The sequence below is a fragment of the Montipora capricornis genome, chromosome 2, assembly GCF_036669925.1.
Source record: "Montipora capricornis isolate CH-2021 chromosome 2, ASM3666992v2, whole genome shotgun sequence".
NCBI classification, from domain to species: Eukaryota; Metazoa; Cnidaria; class Anthozoa; order Scleractinia; family Acroporidae; genus Montipora; species Montipora capricornis.
Window position 1 is genome coordinate 11,654,757 of NC_090884.1, and position 20,000 is coordinate 11,674,756.

A 20,000-nucleotide genomic window follows, 5' to 3' on the forward strand; every position below is an offset into this window, starting at 1 on the left:
TGTGGTTTGACTCGATACTTTTCCGAAAAAGAAGACAATCGTTGAGACTCTCTGTGTGCACAGAATCGAAGTCCCATACTCAATACCAACAGCGGTAACAAGCCGGTAAGAATGCGCGCAGAATCCGATGTAGCTCAGTTGGTTACTGCACGGCTTTCGGAGCAAGAGGTCCCCAGTTCGATCCTCGATGACTTCAATGTCTGTTTCGACTTTCCTTTGATCCGTGTAGCTATGGCTTTAAATACCCATAAAATGGAGCACTGACAAAGGGATGGGGGCAAAGGCCGCACCGTCGGCTTCCAATGATAGCACCCTCGTAGCTGAACGAACTACAGACGTTAAATAAAGTGATTCTACCTTTCTTTATGAATCCCCACCAGAATACCTAAAGTCCATGACTATGCGTACATTATAACAAACACTGATGTCTCAAGAAACTATCAAAAACACTGAGCCCTTCAAGCTTCTCGGGTCACAGTCAGCCACTTCATATCGAAATTTGCTGAAATGTGTAGACTGCTGACCAACAAGCACAAAAAAATACATGTACGTTCCCGTGTGGCATTTTTCGACACTTTTGTCAAGCCAAGAACAACATATCTGTGCGCTGTATGGAACCTGCACCAAAAAACTCCTAAAAATGGTGGACGTGACACACAAGAAACTACTTCGTCGCATGCTCTGGACATTTGGCATCACAAAAAGTCGGAAGTAGGCGAACATTCTAACAAACACTGGTGTCTCCAGAATAACAAATTCTAGATACCTATTAGAGTTCAAAGGCAAGCAACAAGTGAAAGTAGTGTGAGCTTACACCAAGTTGGCTGTGTTTTGCTGAGCACCACCAATGATTGAAAAGTCCGAGGGAAAGACCACTTCGACACGGTCACGTACGCATCCGGGGCACGAATACACGATCCTGTGATCCTGCATACGAATGAATGAATGTTTGATATCTACTTCACACAATTTCAAACCAATTATACCCCTTAAAGTGCTACTGTGATCAAATTTTTATCCCTTGAGTTTTTTGGTTTATCACATAGAGTACCATGAAACATTAAAAACGCTGTTTACCGTTTGGAAATATCTGCATTGGTTCCAGAGATATTTAAGTTTGAAAAATGTGTTAGATATGCAAATGAGAAGGCTGATGACGTCATTCACCCAACCCAGTAGAACATCAAGAATATAAATAGAGCTATCCCGGTCAATTTGCAACAGAGACCATTGAAACTTGGTGAGCTGATAGTTCTGAAGGCAACACACCTACGACTGTAAAGAAATTGGTTCCCATGGCAACTCACTCTTTTCCAGTCCCCTCCAACCTGATTTCAATATTTTGGTGATCTCAGGCTAGAAATACATTTACCAAGGCCACAAACTCGACCTAACATCTTTATATGCTGGCAGGATCATGCAGATGAGGCACCATTTGCAAATATCAAAACAGAACGCCAAAGGTGGTCTGCAAAGCTTTTAATATCAGGGAGGTCTGGAACCCAGTATGTTGCCATGGTAACAAAAATGGTATGCTCATATTGTGGAACACATTTACTAGAATCTTAGTGCAAAGAACCAAGTATTTCTGATACAAATTGGCTGAGATATCTTTCTCCATCATACTTGATCAAAATTTGGTTTATGACGTCATCACTTGGCTAATTTGCATAGTAAAAAAACTTGAATATCTCCAGAACAAAAAGAGATATTTGAAAATGGTAAACAGCATTCTCCTTCTCGTACAGACTACGTGTTTATGTGCCAAAATGGCTTCGATAGGGAAGATTCACATTTCGTCACAGTAGCACTTTAAAACAGCTTGAAAAAACAGAAAAATCATGAGAGCCAAATGATGCAATTACAAAAAAAAAAACAGTGTAGGCCCGGCGTAGCTAATCGAACGAAACCGAACCAAAAACCAATCGAACCCAATCGAACCCAACCGTTCGATTGGAGTAATCGAACGGGAGCTTTTTTGTGCGTTCGATTAAGTTCGATTACCGAACCCAATCGAACTCAATCGACGCGATTGGTTCGATTTTGTTCGGTAGAAAAACAAAATGGTATACAACATTGATAAGCATTAACTCTTAGTAGAATTGGAAGGAATTCACTCTTTAACTGAGTTTTAGCTAGAGGAGCAAGTGTGAGAGATATTAACACATTTCAATGAACTAAAATCTTTATTGTTTAGCAGATTCGAAATTGATTCATTCACAATATGAGTATCGCTCGGGATAACACCAAACGGGGATATTTTTAAAAGATTTATACCGTTGTCGCTAAAGCTTCGCTTAGATAACTTTTTCAACTTTTTCCGTCAGCGGCCATAGCACAGTCACCAGTTCACGTTGTAAATGACCAAGCTGGCCGCGGTCATCGTCAGTTACCCTCAGAGCAGGACCCCTATCTCCTCTTTTCTGTTTGACAACAAATTTATCCCCAACATGGACGGCGAAAGAGCACTCGTGGTACCCCTTTACCACCGCTTCCAGAATGGTAAGTTTCACCTCTGCCCTGTCCGACATCTTGCCTGTTGCACTCGTGTTTAAAATAGAAGCCAAATAATAGAGGTCAAATAACTTATTTGACCGCAACGCTTTGTTTCAGACCGGATGAAACTGGTTCGTGTTTCTGATTGTTGTGGTGTTCGATTATGTTCGATTGTTGGACTGTTCGATTGGCAAAATTTTTTTGTGAGTTCGATTAAGTTCGATTACCGAACCCAATCGAGCGATTGGGTTTGATAGGATTCGATTACCGGACGTTCGATTAGCTACGCCGGGTGTAGGGAAGAAGTGTTCTTTTGTCTTTGGAAGTAGAAAGTTACTGGATGCCCAGCAAATTGCCTGATCTGACCAAAATGTAAAGAGGCTTTGCCTGGTTATTTTCATCATCTCTACATACGTTATTTGGCCCAAAAATTACAAATGCACATGCAAGGATCAACACTAAATAACCCCCCCCCCCCCCCCTCCCAAAAGAAATCCCAAAATGCCCCAATCCCACCAACTTCTTCCACGGAGAGGATTTCTTACCACTTTTTCAGCATTTTCTTGAAGCTGTTGTAGGGCAATCTTCAAAGCAGACAACTACAAGTGATTAAGATTAAGATGACATTGAAGTGAGAAAAACATCGAAATTGCCATGCTTTATCATGCTAGATATATGGGAAGTCCCAGGACAAAAATAAACAAGAAATGATGCTGGGTGTTCATTCATGACAATAACTTATACCTTATCAGAATAGTGAGCTGACATTGCCTTCTTTTGCCTCTCAGTATATTGCTTGTAATACTGTTGTAGTCGTGATGCTAAGACATGTTCTTTGCTGAATAATGGATGATGGGTGAATGTGAGGGTGGATAAATCAACATCAAGCTGATATTGTGCCGCTTCCTCATCTGGAGGAAAGAAACAAAAAGAGTATTATTACTTTGCAGTTATGTGCTTTTCTTATGAGTGAGACATACATTTATGGGTAAGAGGGATCGCTGTAATCTGCCATAGAAAGTAAGATGGCTCTATGAACTGCATGTGAAATATGGCCACACTCCCAAGTTTCATACAACCACAGCTTCAGCATATGTTTTATCATGATACCAATCTCATAAAATAAGGCAGCCCACTGCCTTAGTTCGCAATGCAAAACTCCACATGAAGCCCAGTTAAAATGATCAATCTTTCCTTCTCATTACAAGACGTTAATATCAAGAGAAGTGATGTGGATATACATGTACATGCTGAGTCAAAACTCAAAGTTAACATTTTCGTGGGTTGGAATGCTTTACAGGTGACTAATACAGTCCCAGTGGTCAATCCCTAAATGTTACATTTTGCCACAACCGTTTCGGGAAAAACTGAGGCTAAATGAACGTTCATTTTGTACAAAATAAAAAACACTCGACACACCAGCTGCATTGATGAATCTGCCATCAAATGGTTCCACATGAGCCTGAAAGAAAAAAGAGATGGCCAGCTTTCAGATTCCTTTTGACATTAAAAACCAACATTGACACAATAAGGCATTCTCCAGCAAGAGCCATCTCACAGTTCTGCATTATTGATTTTGGATACTGGTAAATTTACTCACTTTCACAGATGACTTTCAACAATACATGAGGATAAACGTTTCTAACATTAACAGTTATACAGTGGAAGGGATCATACATTGATATTCAGTAATGCTTTACCACTTTCTGAATTTGGCTTTTTTGAGAGAGAGAGAGAGAGAGAGAGAAAAAAAAACATGTTTTTCAACTTACATGTACTGTATTTGTGTGTTTACGATACTAACTACAAACCTTAACCCATTCAGTCTGCAGTAAAGGGTCCAGTTCCTCCAAACTAACAATAGGGGGGCGAGTTGGTTTCTCTTTTAAAGGAGACGACAGTCTCTTTAGCTGGCCATCTTCTCCAAACCAGAGAGTTCCCTAAGACAAGAAAAAAAATTTGGTGAATTTCCCACGGTTTTTTGTCATTTTGCAAATCATGGGACATTTCCTATCGAATCAACTGCACTAAGGTTGTAGGGTGAATTGTCCAAAGCCAGAAATATGTCCAGGTTTGACCCTAATTAGATGCACACGGATTCCAATAAGCGTCACGAAGAATCCCCTTGCTCTTCTAGCCAACTTCAACATCACTTGTGTCTCAGAATACAGACAATTTATGTCACAAAGTGTCCCCCAAATGCTGCTCTTTAAGTGAAGATTAACTTCTGCATTTACCCAAAGCTAAAAATAACGCTAACCTTTACCCTTACCTTATTGTTGAAAATATGTAGGTAGCAAATGCTTAGACTTAAAGGGATGTCAAAATTGGGCGTGCATCTAATTAGGGTCAAAAATTTGGTTTTATCAACGGAGCTGATAATGTAAATTGGCCACCGTACAGAGATTCTAAAAGCTGACGTTTCGAGCGTTAGCCCTTCGTCAGAGCGAATCCAATTCCAATCACACTGCTCGATTCGCTCTGACGAAGGCTAACTCTCGAAACGTCAGCTTTTAGAATCTCTGTACAGTGGCCAATTTACATTATCAACTCCGTTGATAAAACCAAATTTTTGTATACTACTTCCCCACCGACGCAGCACCACAGTTTCTTTAGAAACTACCCCTTCATTCATTAATTAGGGTCAAACCTGGACATAAGTGCAAAGCCACATCCCAACAATTGGCAAATCATAACTGGATATAAGTCATAAAGATGACTAACATTCACTGTAGTAGACTGTACAATGACTTGTATTTCCGTCCACTGACAGACAGTTGATGTTACCGGTACTCTATTTTTGAAAAAGGGTCTGCTACAAATGGCAAATTACAGGTATCTGTAACTTGCACTAGAACTGTTTTCACTGGGCAAAAGTTAGGACATTAATATTAATTTTAGGGGTGCTTCAGTAACACTCAAAACTACATGTAACTGCCAATATTGAAACAGCCCAAAAAAGCTTTGGAAAGGAAGAAAATAATTTGTATGGCATTCACTTTTCCAGTTTGAACATGTAAGCCTTGGTGTGAGTTTTAAGTAACAACAACAACAACAACACACCTGATTTGTGTCCATGATCCTGTTTTCCATGATGTTTAAATTGGTAGAAGAAACTTGAGGTGGTTTACCAACATAAAAACCTTCTTCTTCCCAGAAGCGAGGTTCTGCACCCTCTGGCACTTTGTCATCTAGAGGAACTAAAACAGAAAAAAAATTGCTTAAATTAATTATGGAAGGAATAAAAGGTTATGCTATGGCTGGTACACACATACAATGTATAATTATCTTAAGTGTAAATTTTCATTAAATTTCTTAGAGGTTGCTTAACCTATCGCCAAGAACACAGAAAGGAGAAGGTGTAGCTCAGTTAGTTAGCGCGCCGCTTTCGGAGCAAGAGGTCCCCAGTTTGAGCGTTGGTGGCTTCAGCGTCTGTTTTGACTTTCCACTGATCCGTGTGGCAGTAGCTTTAAATGCCTGTAAAATGAACCACTGACAGAGAGGGGAATAAAGGGTGCACTGTCGGCTTCCATTGATACCAGCCTCGTAGCTGACCCTTGGAACTACCAACAACCACAACAACCGGGTATTCCGTATTTATTTTGGTCAGCTGTTAATCCTTACTTGAGAAACAGCATTTGGGAACATTTACATTTGTAATGATGTTAAAAAATTGTCTTTATCACATGGCTTGTACGGCCACGCACACGCTTTCATTGTAAATCTATTGGGAAAATCCCCATATGAGGGCCATACGCCTTAGTGCGAGCAAGGCCAGGAAAAGCCGTAAGGCCCTACTAGGAACACATACTGCTCTGTGGGATGCAATTTTAGGGGATTTCGTCGCTTTTAAACATCCAAGTTATTTACAGACAGAAAAGCAAATGCAAACAACATACGTGTAGGTATTAGATAAATTTTCTGCGCAAATTTTTGTTACTTATTACCGGTACTTTTTGTATTTTGTCCAAACTTCATATTCTGAGTGCTCATGAATAGTGTGAAGAGCCCATACATGTATGATAAAATGCTCATTGACTGAGTTTACATGTAGGTCAGGGCAGATGGGAAAATATTTGGCCCTTGGTCATGGCGCTCCGTCCATAAGCCACGACCTCGAGCCAAATATTTCCCTGTCTGGCACCAGCTCCCACTTAGTCAATAAGTACCCGGTACATAGTATTCCGAGACACTAGTGATGTTGAAGTTGGAGAGAAAAGCAAGGCAACACTTTGTATGATAATAATACTAATAATAATAAGTCTCCCCTAGTTGTTGTAGCAATTAAAGTACAGCAACGACACATCTAAACAAGGTCGAACCAAAAACATACTATGGTGCTTCTGGCAGCTGCTATACCGTCCACATAATTACCTTGTAGCACAGCTTACAGGCAGCTGGAATCAGCTGTATGCTGGTTTATGCAAATTTGCGTGAATCTAATTAAGGGAATTGTATATTGTAATCTGTAATTCCTAGGCTGATGTATTGGGGACATTAACCAAAAACAAAATGGAGAGGAAAAGAATGCTTAAGTGGAAAATAATTTATAAGATAGTTTGTACTAATGAACGAAATGATATATGAAATGAGTCATATATTGAGCTGCGGATATGAAATCAAGTGCAGCTATGATCCTCGCAATTATGAACGCAATTGTAGCAATTGTGTAGAGAAGCCCGAAAAATTCAGGACTTCAACTTACAGGGTTTGAACCTATTACCTTTCGATACCGGTGCGACGCTCTAGAGCTTCACACCTCTACACAGCATCACAAGGTCACAGGTTCAAACCCTGGTGAAGCCCTGACTTTACCGGGTAGGGTTGTACCTCTTGTTGAACACTATATTTCATTGGTTGTATTATGTCGTACTTCCTATTGTGTTCTGTGCTAAATCCATTGTTACCTTTGTTCGTTCTATTCTTCTTTGGCCAATCCAGAAGCCCGTTCAATAACGTACAACACGACCTAATTTTTCAGGCTTCTCTACGCAATTGCTAAAATTGCATTTATAACTGTGAGCATCATAGCTTCAATTAATAATTAACCCTTTGACTCCCAAACCAGCCTGAATCGGCCATACTTAGTATTTTTCTCTGTCTAACACCACGCGATTTTACTCGTAAATGGGGAACCCCAGTGGGAGTCAATGGGTTAATATTATTGCGATGATTTTCAAATGACTAAAGGTTGTTAATCAATAATTATACATGTTTATGGGCTGGTGCAGTGGTGAGAGCTTTCGCCTAGGCTCCCACCAATGTGGCCTGGGTTCGATTCCGCAACTCGGCATCATACATCTACAGTTGTATATTATGGGTTGAATTTTTTGGTCTCTACTCTGCTCAAAGAGGTTTTTCTCAAAGTATTCCAGTTTCCACCTCTCCTCAAAAACCAACCTACTATTTGATTTGATTCCGGTACATACAGTGCCGTTAATGTAAGTGCTGCAGCACTAAATACAGTTGACTGTCTTCCAACTGTCATAGGTCTGGATTAAATGGCACTGAGCCTTAAAATAAAAAAGTTAATGAAAAATCACTGTTCCTCTGCTTCAAAATGTTTTTTTGGAGATGAAGCTTAGGTCAAAAATGTACCAAAATGTGCTGCTCATTACTATGTCTTGTATTGTTTTTGAGTTGTCGTCACAAATACTGTATGTAGGGATCGACTTTTAAACATCACTGAACCTTACCAGTCTTCATGCTGGGGATCTTGTAAAGCTTGGACTCCTCTTCCTGTTGTTTTGCTGAGGGCATGTAAGGGGGTTTACCCCAAAATGTCAAAAGTTCATTTTCTCTCAGAAGTTGCTCCTTTAAAAAAACAGCTAAATTTAAGTAACCCACCTAATGGACCAATGGCTATTAGAAAGAGAGGGTTACAACCATTCAACATTCTTTGCAGAAGAATTTGTATTCAGATGCCACTTAAGGTCAATTTTTTGAAAGTCATCTGTGGGCCACCACATTTTCAAATAACTCACTGACGGTTACCGTACCAAGAAACATTTTATTTCTGCGGTAAGCAACTTTAATAATTATACTGTAACTCATTTTCTAATTAAAACATCAATATTTTTAGTGTGGATTACTCCAAATAAATGAGATGATTTCATCAGGGAGGGGTCTCCCAGAATACCTCAGGCTCCTGTTCAACGTCTTCTGCCTCCCTTCTTTCTTCAACTTTTCCTTCTTTTCCAACAAAGAAATTATAGGCTTCTTCTTCTGTGGGAATCCCCTAAAGATAGCATACGCAGAAAATGGATGAAAATAAAGTGGATGAGGTTGTTTCAACTTTTTTGCAGTACAAAGGACACAACACTACTAATACTTGATCTTAAAACTCAGTCACTCTTTTTTGTGAACAATAATTTACTCCCACCTTCTGTCTACAGGTACACATGCATCTACTGTAAAAAGCTTATTGTAAAATTAACGAAATTAAGGAAGACAAAAACAATTCCAACACTTTCACCGAATGTACAATTGTTAGGGACCTTAAGCAAGGAGGATGACGACAGCTGCAAGAACGTTGTCTTAAAATTAATACTCTTTCCTGTTATTGTAAGTTACAGTAATTATTTTGCGATTACTCCAAGTCTCTAAGCTTGGAAAATGTGAGTTATACACATTCCAAAAATAAAAATGGTGAGAACAATTTGGATATTACAAGAGAAAATTGAAAATTCATGGTCAGGTGCTCTCATCATCCTTGCTTTAATAAGGTCCCTATTATTATTATTATTATTATTATTATTATTATTATTATTATCATTATTATTATTATTATGGAGCTTAAGCAATGACAACAGTGATGGCAACGAGAACATTATCTTAAAATATAAATTTGCGAAATTTTAATTGCTACATGATTATTCCAACCTTTTTAATATGACCCGGGTGTGGCAGTTCCTCAAAAATGACACGACTGTCAGAACGGCATTTATTTTTAAATAGGGTAGAAAATGAAGATTTATCCTCCAGTGCTGACGTCCTTGATTAAGACCTCAAATTTGGCTATCTCACATTGTTGTTTTGCTGACAATGGCAAAGAAATGGACCAAGAGAAAAACGCATGTGCAGGGCATCAGCAAGGCTACTGTTTTTCCCTACTACATGTACATGTATATACGCAAATTTGTGACGTCCTTGTTGCCGTCGCCGTTGTCATTGCTTTTTTTAATGAGCTCCCTATTGAGTCTAAAACAATGTGTCTTTATTAAGCACCTATACAATATAATCAACCTCGTTCCCAGGGTCTTTCGAGCGAGGCGAGACCCTGGTAGGGTCTGGTCACGTGCTTCCGTGACAATTAAAAACACTAGGGAGGGATCCTCTAGAAGCAAGGAATTAGTCGCATTGAGCTTTGTCGAATTCAAAGCGAGGCTAATAGCTTCGCGCTGCGACTCCGCCATTACCCGGGATGCTTTACAGTAGCCTTCAGGCTGCAATTTTGTACAGTAGTTATTCTAACGCTAATCTAATAGTTAAACAAGTTATCTGTCTCAAGGCAATTTACCATGGCTGTGATGTTGTCGCCGTGTTACCCACTTCCTTCGTTATTCCTCGACAAAATCAACTATGAACGTGGAGCAGCAGCTCATCCCTTAGTAATTGTTGTTTCCCCTCTAAATGCGCTGATCACAGATCAGATCAGAAGGCTCCAGGAAGGAAATGTTAAAGCAGCGATATTGAACGTGAAGAAGAAAACAAACTCGGAGGATTTGGAATTAGATCTCAGCGATGCCAAATTCTTACTAAGCCGCCCCTCCCTTCATTGGATAAATTGTCATCTCCCAGATTCTGGGAGACATCCCGTACGAAACGTACGACCTTTACGCAGCGCTGCTTTAGCGACTGACCAGCGTTGCCCTTATATCTGCAGAAAGGTTGCATGATGGCTGCATCGATAGCACTGCGGGAGTTTCGAAAAATGACTGCGCGTAAGACATCTCAAAGACATCTCAAAGTCACTTAAGCGCTGCAGCAGGACGTGCTGCACTTGAAACAAACAACCGTTTAGCAGCGCTGCTTTTGCGTTTCACCAACGCTGCTCGAGAAGACTGTTTGCTAAGCACTGCAGGACTTCTGAATGATCGCTGCATCGGTGATGCATTAGCGACCCTTTCGTTGCAGATGTGTTGCAAGAGAGCTGCGTTAATAGCTTCGCGTTGCTTTAACGCTGCAGGTAGGATGTCGCGTGATGCGAGAGGTTTTCTTGGTCTAAGAAAAGGTACCTTGAGAAGCCTTTTAATTTAATGGCCATCAACAACAAGCCGATCAATCGAAAAATGGGTACAAGCAAAAGTATCAAGAGTATCAATTAAATTTATTTTGCATAGCGGAGGAGTTACAGGCAAGCTATATAATGAGCTGTATAATGTACAAAAATATTCTCCCCAAAGAGCTTCTTCACTGTTGCGTTGTTACATTAACGGCGCGGGGCATTAACTGATCATGACTGATGCGAGCAGGAGTCTTTAAAGCCGTCACGAAAGATGATATTGTTCACACAGCTATCTGATTTAATACATTGCAGTTCTCTGATCATTTCATGTGTCTCTATAGGTAGCCCAAGCTCGATATATGAGTATCCGTACAGTGCTATATTACGCGAGAGTAGAAATACACAGTAAATGAAATGGTGACAATAGAACCCACTGGAAACTCGGAAAAATCCGAGCCCCAGATGGGATTCGAACCCACGACCCTCCGTGATCTAGTCGGATGCTCTAACCACTGAGCTACTGGAGACTCAATGGTGAGCAAGGTCGAAATGTGGGTTTTGACTCGAGCTGCATCACGAACCCTAACCCACATTTCGACCTTGCTCACCATTGAGTCTCCAGTAGCTCAGTGGTTAGAGCATCCGACTAGATCACGGAGGGTCGTGGGTTCGAATCCCATCTGGGGCTCGGATTTTTCCGAGTTTCCAGTGGGTTCTATTGTCACCATTTCATTTACTGTGTATTTCATTCTCACATTTGCTCACTTGGGTGGTTGGTTGGCCGCATCGTAGATATGCTTTAATGTGACTGCGTGATGCAGTTATGAGCTATGCTGCTGTTATTTGACTTTGTAGCTGCGTGATGCAGCTCGAGTCAAAACCCACATTTCGACCTTGCTCACCATTGAGTCTCCAGTAGCTCAGTGGTTAGAGCATCCGACTAGATCACGGAGGGTCGTGGGTTCGAATCCCATCTGGGGCTCGGATTTTTCCGAGTTTCCAGTGGGTTCTATTGTCACCATTTCATTTACTGTGTATTTCATTCTCACATTTGCTCACTTGAGAGTAGAAATATAAGGATTTGTATCGGTAAAACGGTTTTCCTCAAAGTTCTGAAAACTACTGACGATTTAAAATTAAAAAAACACGTTACCTTGCTTCAGTCTTATATTTATTTGATTCTGGTACGGTTTCTGGGTCGATTTAGAGCGATTTAGGTGGTTTTTGGTTCCTCTTCTTTCCCAAGGTTGGGCACCGAGACGAAGTTGCCGAACGGAATCATTCAAGGAAAAAGGCCATAAATTCGTTCCCAAGGCTTCGATTGCCTCGAAATTCCACGTAGATCACGGACGATTCCTCCGCTACCCATTCGTCTTCTTTATTTGAGCCTCTTGAATACTGAGAAGGATTTAAGGGCCGCCAAACTCTGCAAACATTTGCTTCGTGAGCCATCAAATGATGCTTTGTTCACAACTATCTTTATCCAAACCGTTGGAAGATCGCTTAGCGACCCGCGATTGGTCAATGGGCACAATAATGACCAATCGTAAGTCTTATCGCGGGTCGCTGAAGGGGGTCGCTAAAACTATCGCTCCATTCGGACCGAAAATGCGAAATAATCGTGGTGTGCATTGCTGACGTCGATTTCCCTTGACATTGAAACCTTTTTGTATCGATCAACATGTTGGGCTTATATATAAGCTCCGGCCATATAGTACAAGGTTTGAAATCGCAATTTTCTACAGAATACAACATTTTAATGAGAATATATTTGTGACTTGAGTTGTCGAAGTTTTATAACCTTCAAGACTGGATATACCTTACGTACGTATACAGCCGTTGATTATAGATATCTTTCAGTTACATGTATAGCCCTGACGTTAAGGCAAATTAAGATGCACAAAGCTGCTTATTAAGCGTTGCTTTTACGTTGCTAAACACTGCAAACTTTTACATACGATTGATCTTTTAGTCGAAGCATTTGAGCAACGATGTACAGCGCTGCGTGAGCATTGCTTTGTCGCTCTTAAACATTCCAAACTTTTCCTCGAAAGTATTTTTCAGTCGCAGCTTTTAAGCAACGATATACAGCGCTGCTTTACCATTGCTTTTTCGTTGTTAGGCATTGCAACCTTTCTGCAGCGCTCGATATTTTGCTTCTAAAGCTTGGTGAACGCATGAACGTCGCATAAAGGACGCATAAGCACTGTGCAACCTAAAATATGAAGTTGCGCAGCGCTGCAAGAGCGTTGCGCTGTTCGTACGGGATGTGACCAGACCATACCAGGGTCTCTCCTCGCTCACCCCAGGCGTTAAGATGAAAGACCCTGGGAACGAGGTTGCAATATAATGTGCTTTCGTGTTAAACAGCAACTGTTGCTTAACAAAATAATGCTCAATAGGGTGACATAATAGGTTATCATATAACAAATCTTCAAATGTATACCATATCTCAAAATCCATTTTTCTTGCCGGAAAATAATCAGCAACCTACATGTCAATAATTGAAACCCTATATCCAATTTCACAGAATTCAAAAAAAAATTATCTGGAGCAGATTTGACTACAGAGCTACCTCCACAGTTGGAATAATTATTTCAAAAAGGGGTCATCGACATGGATGTTTTAGATGTCTTTCACGTTGAGCACTGTTGTGACCTATTCCAGTACCACAATAATGACCACGCATTGTTAAGCAAAAATAGTTTGTCTCGTATGGTACCACAACATGTACAGTATATATTTTGCTTAGAATTGCCACAGATTAAAATCACTGGTAACCAATAAAAACCTACATTGTACAAGGAGCAGCATTCACTTGACAATTATTACAGTTGTAAACTCATAAAGGGTAGTAATCAAAATATTCGTTAACAAACCTCTGCAGCTCTTTGTTTTGTCAATGCAACCATCTTTCTCCACTTGTTTGCACTTGCTATGCTAGCTTGCAATTCCGCATCTTCATCATCTTCCTGTTCTGGCACATCACCAAGAAGCTGCAGACAAACATCTCACATTAGTTGTGAAGTGAATAATTTACTGTCAGTATTGTCCACTTAGGCCAGCTAAGAAATTAGATTAGGGCGTAGTCTAGAGTATGTGAATTGGGGCCACTAAAGAAATTTAAAACTCAAATCAAGTCAAATATTGCATCATTTTCGGGGAGAGGGGAAAACTGGAGTACCCAGAGAAAAACTTCTCAGATCAGAGAAGAGAACCAGCAAACTCAACCAACATACACATAAACGTTACGTAAACGTTACCTAAAGGTTACGTTTATACAAACGTTGGCTGTGTAGCACTTATATTTTAAACAGAATTAACCTGAGTTAACTGAATAGAGTGTAAGGTGAAGTGCTAGATTTCAATCCCATATGAACCATGTGAGCGTTAGCCCTACTGATGGATTATGGGCCCACACAAGGACAGAGAAAAACTCTGACCAGGGTGGGAATTGAACCCACGACCTTCAGGTTAGATCTAACCCGAAAGTCGTGGGTCGTGGGTTCAATTCCCACCCTGGTCAGAGTTTTTCTCTGTCCTTGTGTGGGCCCATTTCCATCAGTAGGGCTAACACTCACATGGTTCATATGGGATTGAAATCTAGCACTTCACCTTACACTCTATTCAGTTAACTCAACCAACATACAGTATGGCATTGCTAAAATGCGGGTCGCGGGTCAAGAGTAAGGGTCGAGGGTAAGAGTGAGGGTCAAGGGTGAGGGTCAATTAACAGAAAAAAGTTTTGCTTTGTTTTGCTAGCCTGTGTAGCAGGGGTTATTTCCAAGGCACGGAAAGATAAAATAGAGAGAGAAGGGGAAAAACTATAAGAAATGAGCACGGGGAAGTTTGGGGCAAAAGAACTAAATTCCCTTCCCCTCTGACCACGCCCCTCTCCAAAGGGGTTGAGGGGAGCAAAATGGTTTGGCTTACCCCAGGCGCGCTTGTTTGCCCATTCGCTTGCTTGATCTCCCCGCGCATTTGGAAAGGAAACGGCTGCTGCGCAAGGCACTTGGCCTCCAGTTCACTCTTCTTCTTTACGAGGTAGGTTCATGGGAAATAAATTCATTTAAGGTTTTTTTCCCTAGGCTTATTAATCAATCTTTCACGATAGCTTTAATGAGCCTGTATAGACCAGTAGTAATCAAAGATTATGCGTGTGATTGACGCCATTACCTTAATATTATATGTATATATACATGTACCTTGAATGATTTCACTAACTGACTTTCAACCATACGTCTACTGCTACAATTAAAATTTTTCATTAACGACCGAGGTTTTACAAGCAGATACATGTATAATATCATGATAGTGTCGGAGTTCATGCCAATGAAGAGGACCCCTGTATAAACTATGATTTGTTGATACATTGAGTGATGTCGCCAGTTTCCATAGACTCACAAAAATATTAACATTATGTTGTGCTAAATATTTGCGCATTAACTGGAAACGTTTAAGCGTAAAAGGTAATTTGTAAGAGTCTAATTGTGCGCTTGTTTATCGTAAACAAGCTCTGACTGTGCTACTGATTCAATATTTCCCCAGAAGAATAAAGGTACTACAAAAACCACCGATCTATGGAATGGGCGGGAATTTACGTGTCTCTGCCCCGCACACTTTCGCTTGTAAATAGTTCAAATTCTTAAGAGGTAACGGCAGAACTGTGCTCATGCGGAACTGAGCTCATCATGGAAAAGCTCTCAGAGAAGACTTGAGAATGAAGATTATACTTGGCATTATCGGAAAAAGGGGAGACTTCACCAAAGGCTTCTTCGTGGGAAATTTTTCTGCGATTGCCAAAGAAAACAGACATAAATTTTGAAAATGTGTTTTTCCATTGTTGCGTTTCTTTAATTTGTACACTTTAAAGCACTTTACCCTTGGCCCTCACCCTTGACCCTCACCCTTGACCTTCATCCTTGACCCTCACCCTTGACCCTCATCCTTGACCCTCACCCTCCACCCTTACCCTTGAACCGTGACCCACACTCTAGCAATGCTGCATACAGTAATAATGATGCCGACTCTGGGAATCAAACCCAGGCCAAATCATTGGTGGGAAGCAAGTGCTCTCACCAATGCAACACCCCTGCACCCTTACTTAAAAGTGGTCAAGAATTTGCATTAATTTTTCCTTTGCAGGTACTCCACTCTAGTACTGTAAGTTGATTCAAAAGCAATATGACTCACTCCAGCATCATCAAATCTTGTTGGCAGGGGTCTATCACGTAAGCCACGTAATCTTCTCTCTGGTGTGCCCTGGTAAAATCAAGGAATAAAACATTTAATGTCACCAACCATAATAATCAAACGACAAGTTCAGTTTCATATAGGGAAAAAAAATTACTACTAGAATCACTGTGAAAGGCTAGCTAACAATAGCTACAATGTATTATTGTCATGCTACTGCACAGATGACCAATATATTGTATCACCTGTTACTCAAAGTGACTGCATTGTGTATGTTTATGACTATATGACTGATTGTGTAAGTAGGCAAAATGGGAAAAAGACTGCAGGTTGTAATCAGCCTAAACAAGACTAAACACCTTAAGCTGTTGCAATGGAAGCCTGACAAAGAAGCTGGGCTTGAATGAGACTGAACTCATCACTGTACAAATATATATTTTCCCTGTAATGTTCCACCATTGAGCTATCAAAAATAATGACAGTAATAATGATAATAATAATAAACCTGGTACAGCTGTACAATGTACTGTAGCTACCTGTACTACAACCTCATTTTCATGAAAAGATTTCATTTATTAATAACAAAGCATTTCAATTCAACTTTCACCATATTCCGTAACCCATGAATATTTGTATTTCCTTTAAAAATTTTGTATTCAGTTTGGCAAAGACAAGTACATGTATGTACATGTATGTGACTTGTTTGCATAATTATTTTCTTGCACTTGGCCCAAGCTACACGAATATTTTTGCTTTGTGCTACTGTACATGTAGAATGTACACAAGCATAGGTTTATATCATGGGTTAAATATAGTGTATGGTGCGCCTTTTGTAAGGACATAACTCAACAACGAAACGAAGCACCAAAACACCACGTATGTCCCCACTATACATTGAATACTAACCCACAAAGGTTGGATTTGAGATTAAAACTAGGCCTAAACGTCTCTCAACTTTTGTTGGTTAGTATTCAATGTATGGTGGGATCATACAATACATGGTGTTTTAGTGCTTTGTTTCGCTGTTTCGTGGTTTAGTAATGCCCCTTTCGGAGTATTAAGGAGGAGATCTTTAAAAATTGTACCAATCATACACCTCTGCAAATGCTACACCTTTACTTTAAGTACACTGTACCTCTCTATCGGTACTTCTGGAAACAGCCTGAAAAATTAATGACAAAAGCTGTATTTAATGGGATGCTACAATCAATAAAGTTTGATGCCAAAGTACATAAACTACTGTATGTACACCAAATCAAACATTTACATACCACATACTAAATAATTTGCATATAATCTGTATAATTATTATTATAATTATATATCACAGTACAGTATATGTATCCACATACAGAGGAGATGGGGCAATGCAAACAACAAGTTAACTTAATTGTGCCTGTCAACATTACAATACATGTACCCGTATCTTTAAAACTGCCATTCGGCAGAAAAATCCTTTCACTGATTTACATGATACACGCCTGTATTATACACTTGTTTCTTAAAATAATCACAACCAGTATGACAGAGATGATATTTTCTGACCCTTTTACAATCAGAAGAGGAAGGTGTAACAATATGCCCTACGCGACAGCATAAACATTGTAATTCTATCTCCAATGATTGCAACTTGATCTCAAAAACAATCACGCGTGTATGTTCTAAGTTTTGATCAGTTATCAATCGACGCGTCCAATAAACCTTGATAAAACTCCACTCTTACGGAACTCCTATTGTCTGGATCTTCTTATTACAGAAGGAGCCATTACCCCATTGAATGCTGGGAGTGAGCCTTTACTCTGCTGAACGCCAGACCATTTTACTCATCAATGAGAGGGCAGTTCATGAGTCCATGCATTAATAACCTCTTCACTCACGCAAAAAACTCTATTAAAGCAAGGCTGTTGCCTAACAGGAGCCCGGGAGCCTGGGGCTCCCAAAGAATAGCTCTGGGCTCCTTAATTTTTCACAGCAACGCCTTTCACTTCATATGTTGGGCTCCTAAAGTTCTCAGCGTTTAGCTCTGAGGGCCCCTTAAAATTTTCTTAGGCAGCAGCCTTGTAAAGGCGTGCCTAACTAGCTGACTCGGACGCCTTTGGGGCATCTTATCATTGCCACTATTACAGGTATTTTGGTCAGTCTCCTTCATACAATAATAGGTTAAATAAATGCATTACCTGACGGCCTCTCACTTTACTACGGAGCCTTTCTCTTATAGAAGCATTCAAGCTCATACTTCCTCCAGTGGAAGATGCATTCAAATCCCCAGAAACCATCATTTGCTGCAGTCTTGGACCAGGTTGCCCAAGCCGTGAGGAATCTAAAAAGTAAAGAGATGCATGTAAACTGTAGGAATACATAATTTAACACAATGTAGCTCAAGACAAATTTTAAAGATTTTAACACAAGCATCAGAAGGAAAACATTAATTGTTAACCCTGTGAGTGAGACTTCACAGATTTTACTCTAACACCAGTTTTTACTCGTCAAACGGGCTGTCCTAGGGCACCCGAAAAGCCAACGGGTTAAAGTGAAGTAATGTTGTCTTGAATTGCAGATTAGGCTGAGAGGTGCATGTACATTGTACATGTAACTTCAAAAGAGCAATGATGAGAAAACTACTCAAGGTACACGTACATGTACATTGTAATTAATTACAAGTTTACTTTCAGTAATTATAATTTCAAGTAGCAGACTAGTACTAGAGAAAGATACTGGTAAATGACAATGACATGAATTTTGGTCCATTCATACAATTTCCAATCACTGCAGCTATTAAATCAATGTAACTTTAATTAGTTAATTAACCTTAGACAACAAAACAAAGGCCTTGAAAGGAAATCAGGCTTGAACATCTGTAATACCAGTGCAGTCTGCTCACCAACAACAACTGATCGAGCCAACTACAAGCTGGTCATTTTGTGAGTTCATGATAATTCAAAAAGACCACATACATGTACATGTAATGACACACTTTATCTAAACTCTTCATGATAAAATTACGAGTGAAAGCCTTTCACATTCAGGGCATGCAAAGACAAAAAGAAATAGAGGTTGCACATTAATCACCAAAACATACCAAACAGAAAAAAAATAATAATGGATGGTCTTTTTTATTACATGTAGTTTCTGTGAAATACATGACATGTATTAATGTTACAATGTAGAAAGCATTACATGAAAGCAATGTATACTTCACTGTTACAGTATTAATTCCAATCCCTCTCTACCGAATCCCCCGAATCCCTTGACATCAAGATGGCAAGTCTGCAAAATCACTGATTCACAAGTGTTATGAGCCTTTTTCATGATAATAATCACAAACCTGCTGGAGAAGGTGTCTCTACATTTGTCCTGTCTTCACCCCAAGCACCATTTACAGATGATGACCCACCAAAAGTAGTGGAGAGCTGAAATCACAAAGAACTGATGGTACCTGTACATGGCTCATACAGTGTACAACAGAACCCAAAAGGACCAAAATGTGATTTTTGTCCTCTTTCAAAATGAGATTCCACAAATGATTAAAATTGACGTAATTTTATTTAATAATTATGTAGATATACATGTGTGAGCAAGCCTAGAATGCATAATTACGCATACAATTAGCATGCAGTGTTGTCCTACAGGTACAATGTATCACATTGGTTATATGGCAAGTCAATGAAAGCTCGATCCATTAGGAAAATTTAATTGAAATAAATTAATCACAGTACCATAATCCCCTATTTATGTCTAAGATGTGATGATGATGATGATGATGATGTATGCTTTACCTCTTCTCTTCTCTGCTGTCTCCTGGTCTGAAGATCCTGAAGCATTCCCTCATCGTCCTCTAGGTCCTGTAAAGGCTACAAGAGAAAACACTTGTAAAAAAGTCCAAAAGATCAGCAGATAGAGTGAAAAATCTGACAATACAAAATACTGAGGGGGAAGAAGACAAGGAGACAGATGCAAGTAAATTAAGCAGGCAAGATTTAATATTTCACAAGAATAAACAGGAAAAAATCAAAAAAAGAAAAACAAGTAAGGAGGCCAGTACATCAAGGATCACATCATGAATAATTATGTAAGTACAATGTAC

At 39.8% G+C, this 20,000-nt stretch overlaps 1 protein-coding gene across 2 annotated transcripts in view; it reads right to left on the reverse strand.

The window, feature by feature from the left end:
* Nucleotides 1-20,000, reverse strand: part of LOC138038832 (coiled-coil and C2 domain-containing protein 2A-like) — a 74,105-nt gene that overhangs the window by 43,302 nt on the left and 10,803 nt on the right. For both annotated transcript variants that reach the window (XM_068884894.1, XM_068884895.1), the window contains 13 exons: nucleotides 19,693-19,767; nucleotides 19,242-19,326; nucleotides 18,094-18,236; nucleotides 17,052-17,078; nucleotides 15,917-15,985; nucleotides 13,603-13,719; nucleotides 8,636-8,734; nucleotides 8,193-8,310; nucleotides 5,560-5,696; nucleotides 4,308-4,436; nucleotides 3,916-3,958; nucleotides 3,241-3,407; nucleotides 3,042-3,095 (listed from right to left, as the gene is read on the reverse strand). In XM_068884894.1, the coding sequence (XP_068740995.1) occupies nucleotides 3,042-3,095; nucleotides 3,241-3,407; nucleotides 3,916-3,958; nucleotides 4,308-4,436; nucleotides 5,560-5,696; nucleotides 8,193-8,310; nucleotides 8,636-8,734; nucleotides 13,603-13,719; nucleotides 15,917-15,985; nucleotides 17,052-17,078; nucleotides 18,094-18,236; nucleotides 19,242-19,326; nucleotides 19,693-19,767 (1,263 nt within the window). The remainder of the gene's footprint in view (nucleotides 1-3,041; nucleotides 3,096-3,240; nucleotides 3,408-3,915; nucleotides 3,959-4,307; nucleotides 4,437-5,559; nucleotides 5,697-8,192; nucleotides 8,311-8,635; nucleotides 8,735-13,602; nucleotides 13,720-15,916; nucleotides 15,986-17,051; nucleotides 17,079-18,093; nucleotides 18,237-19,241; nucleotides 19,327-19,692; nucleotides 19,768-20,000) is intronic.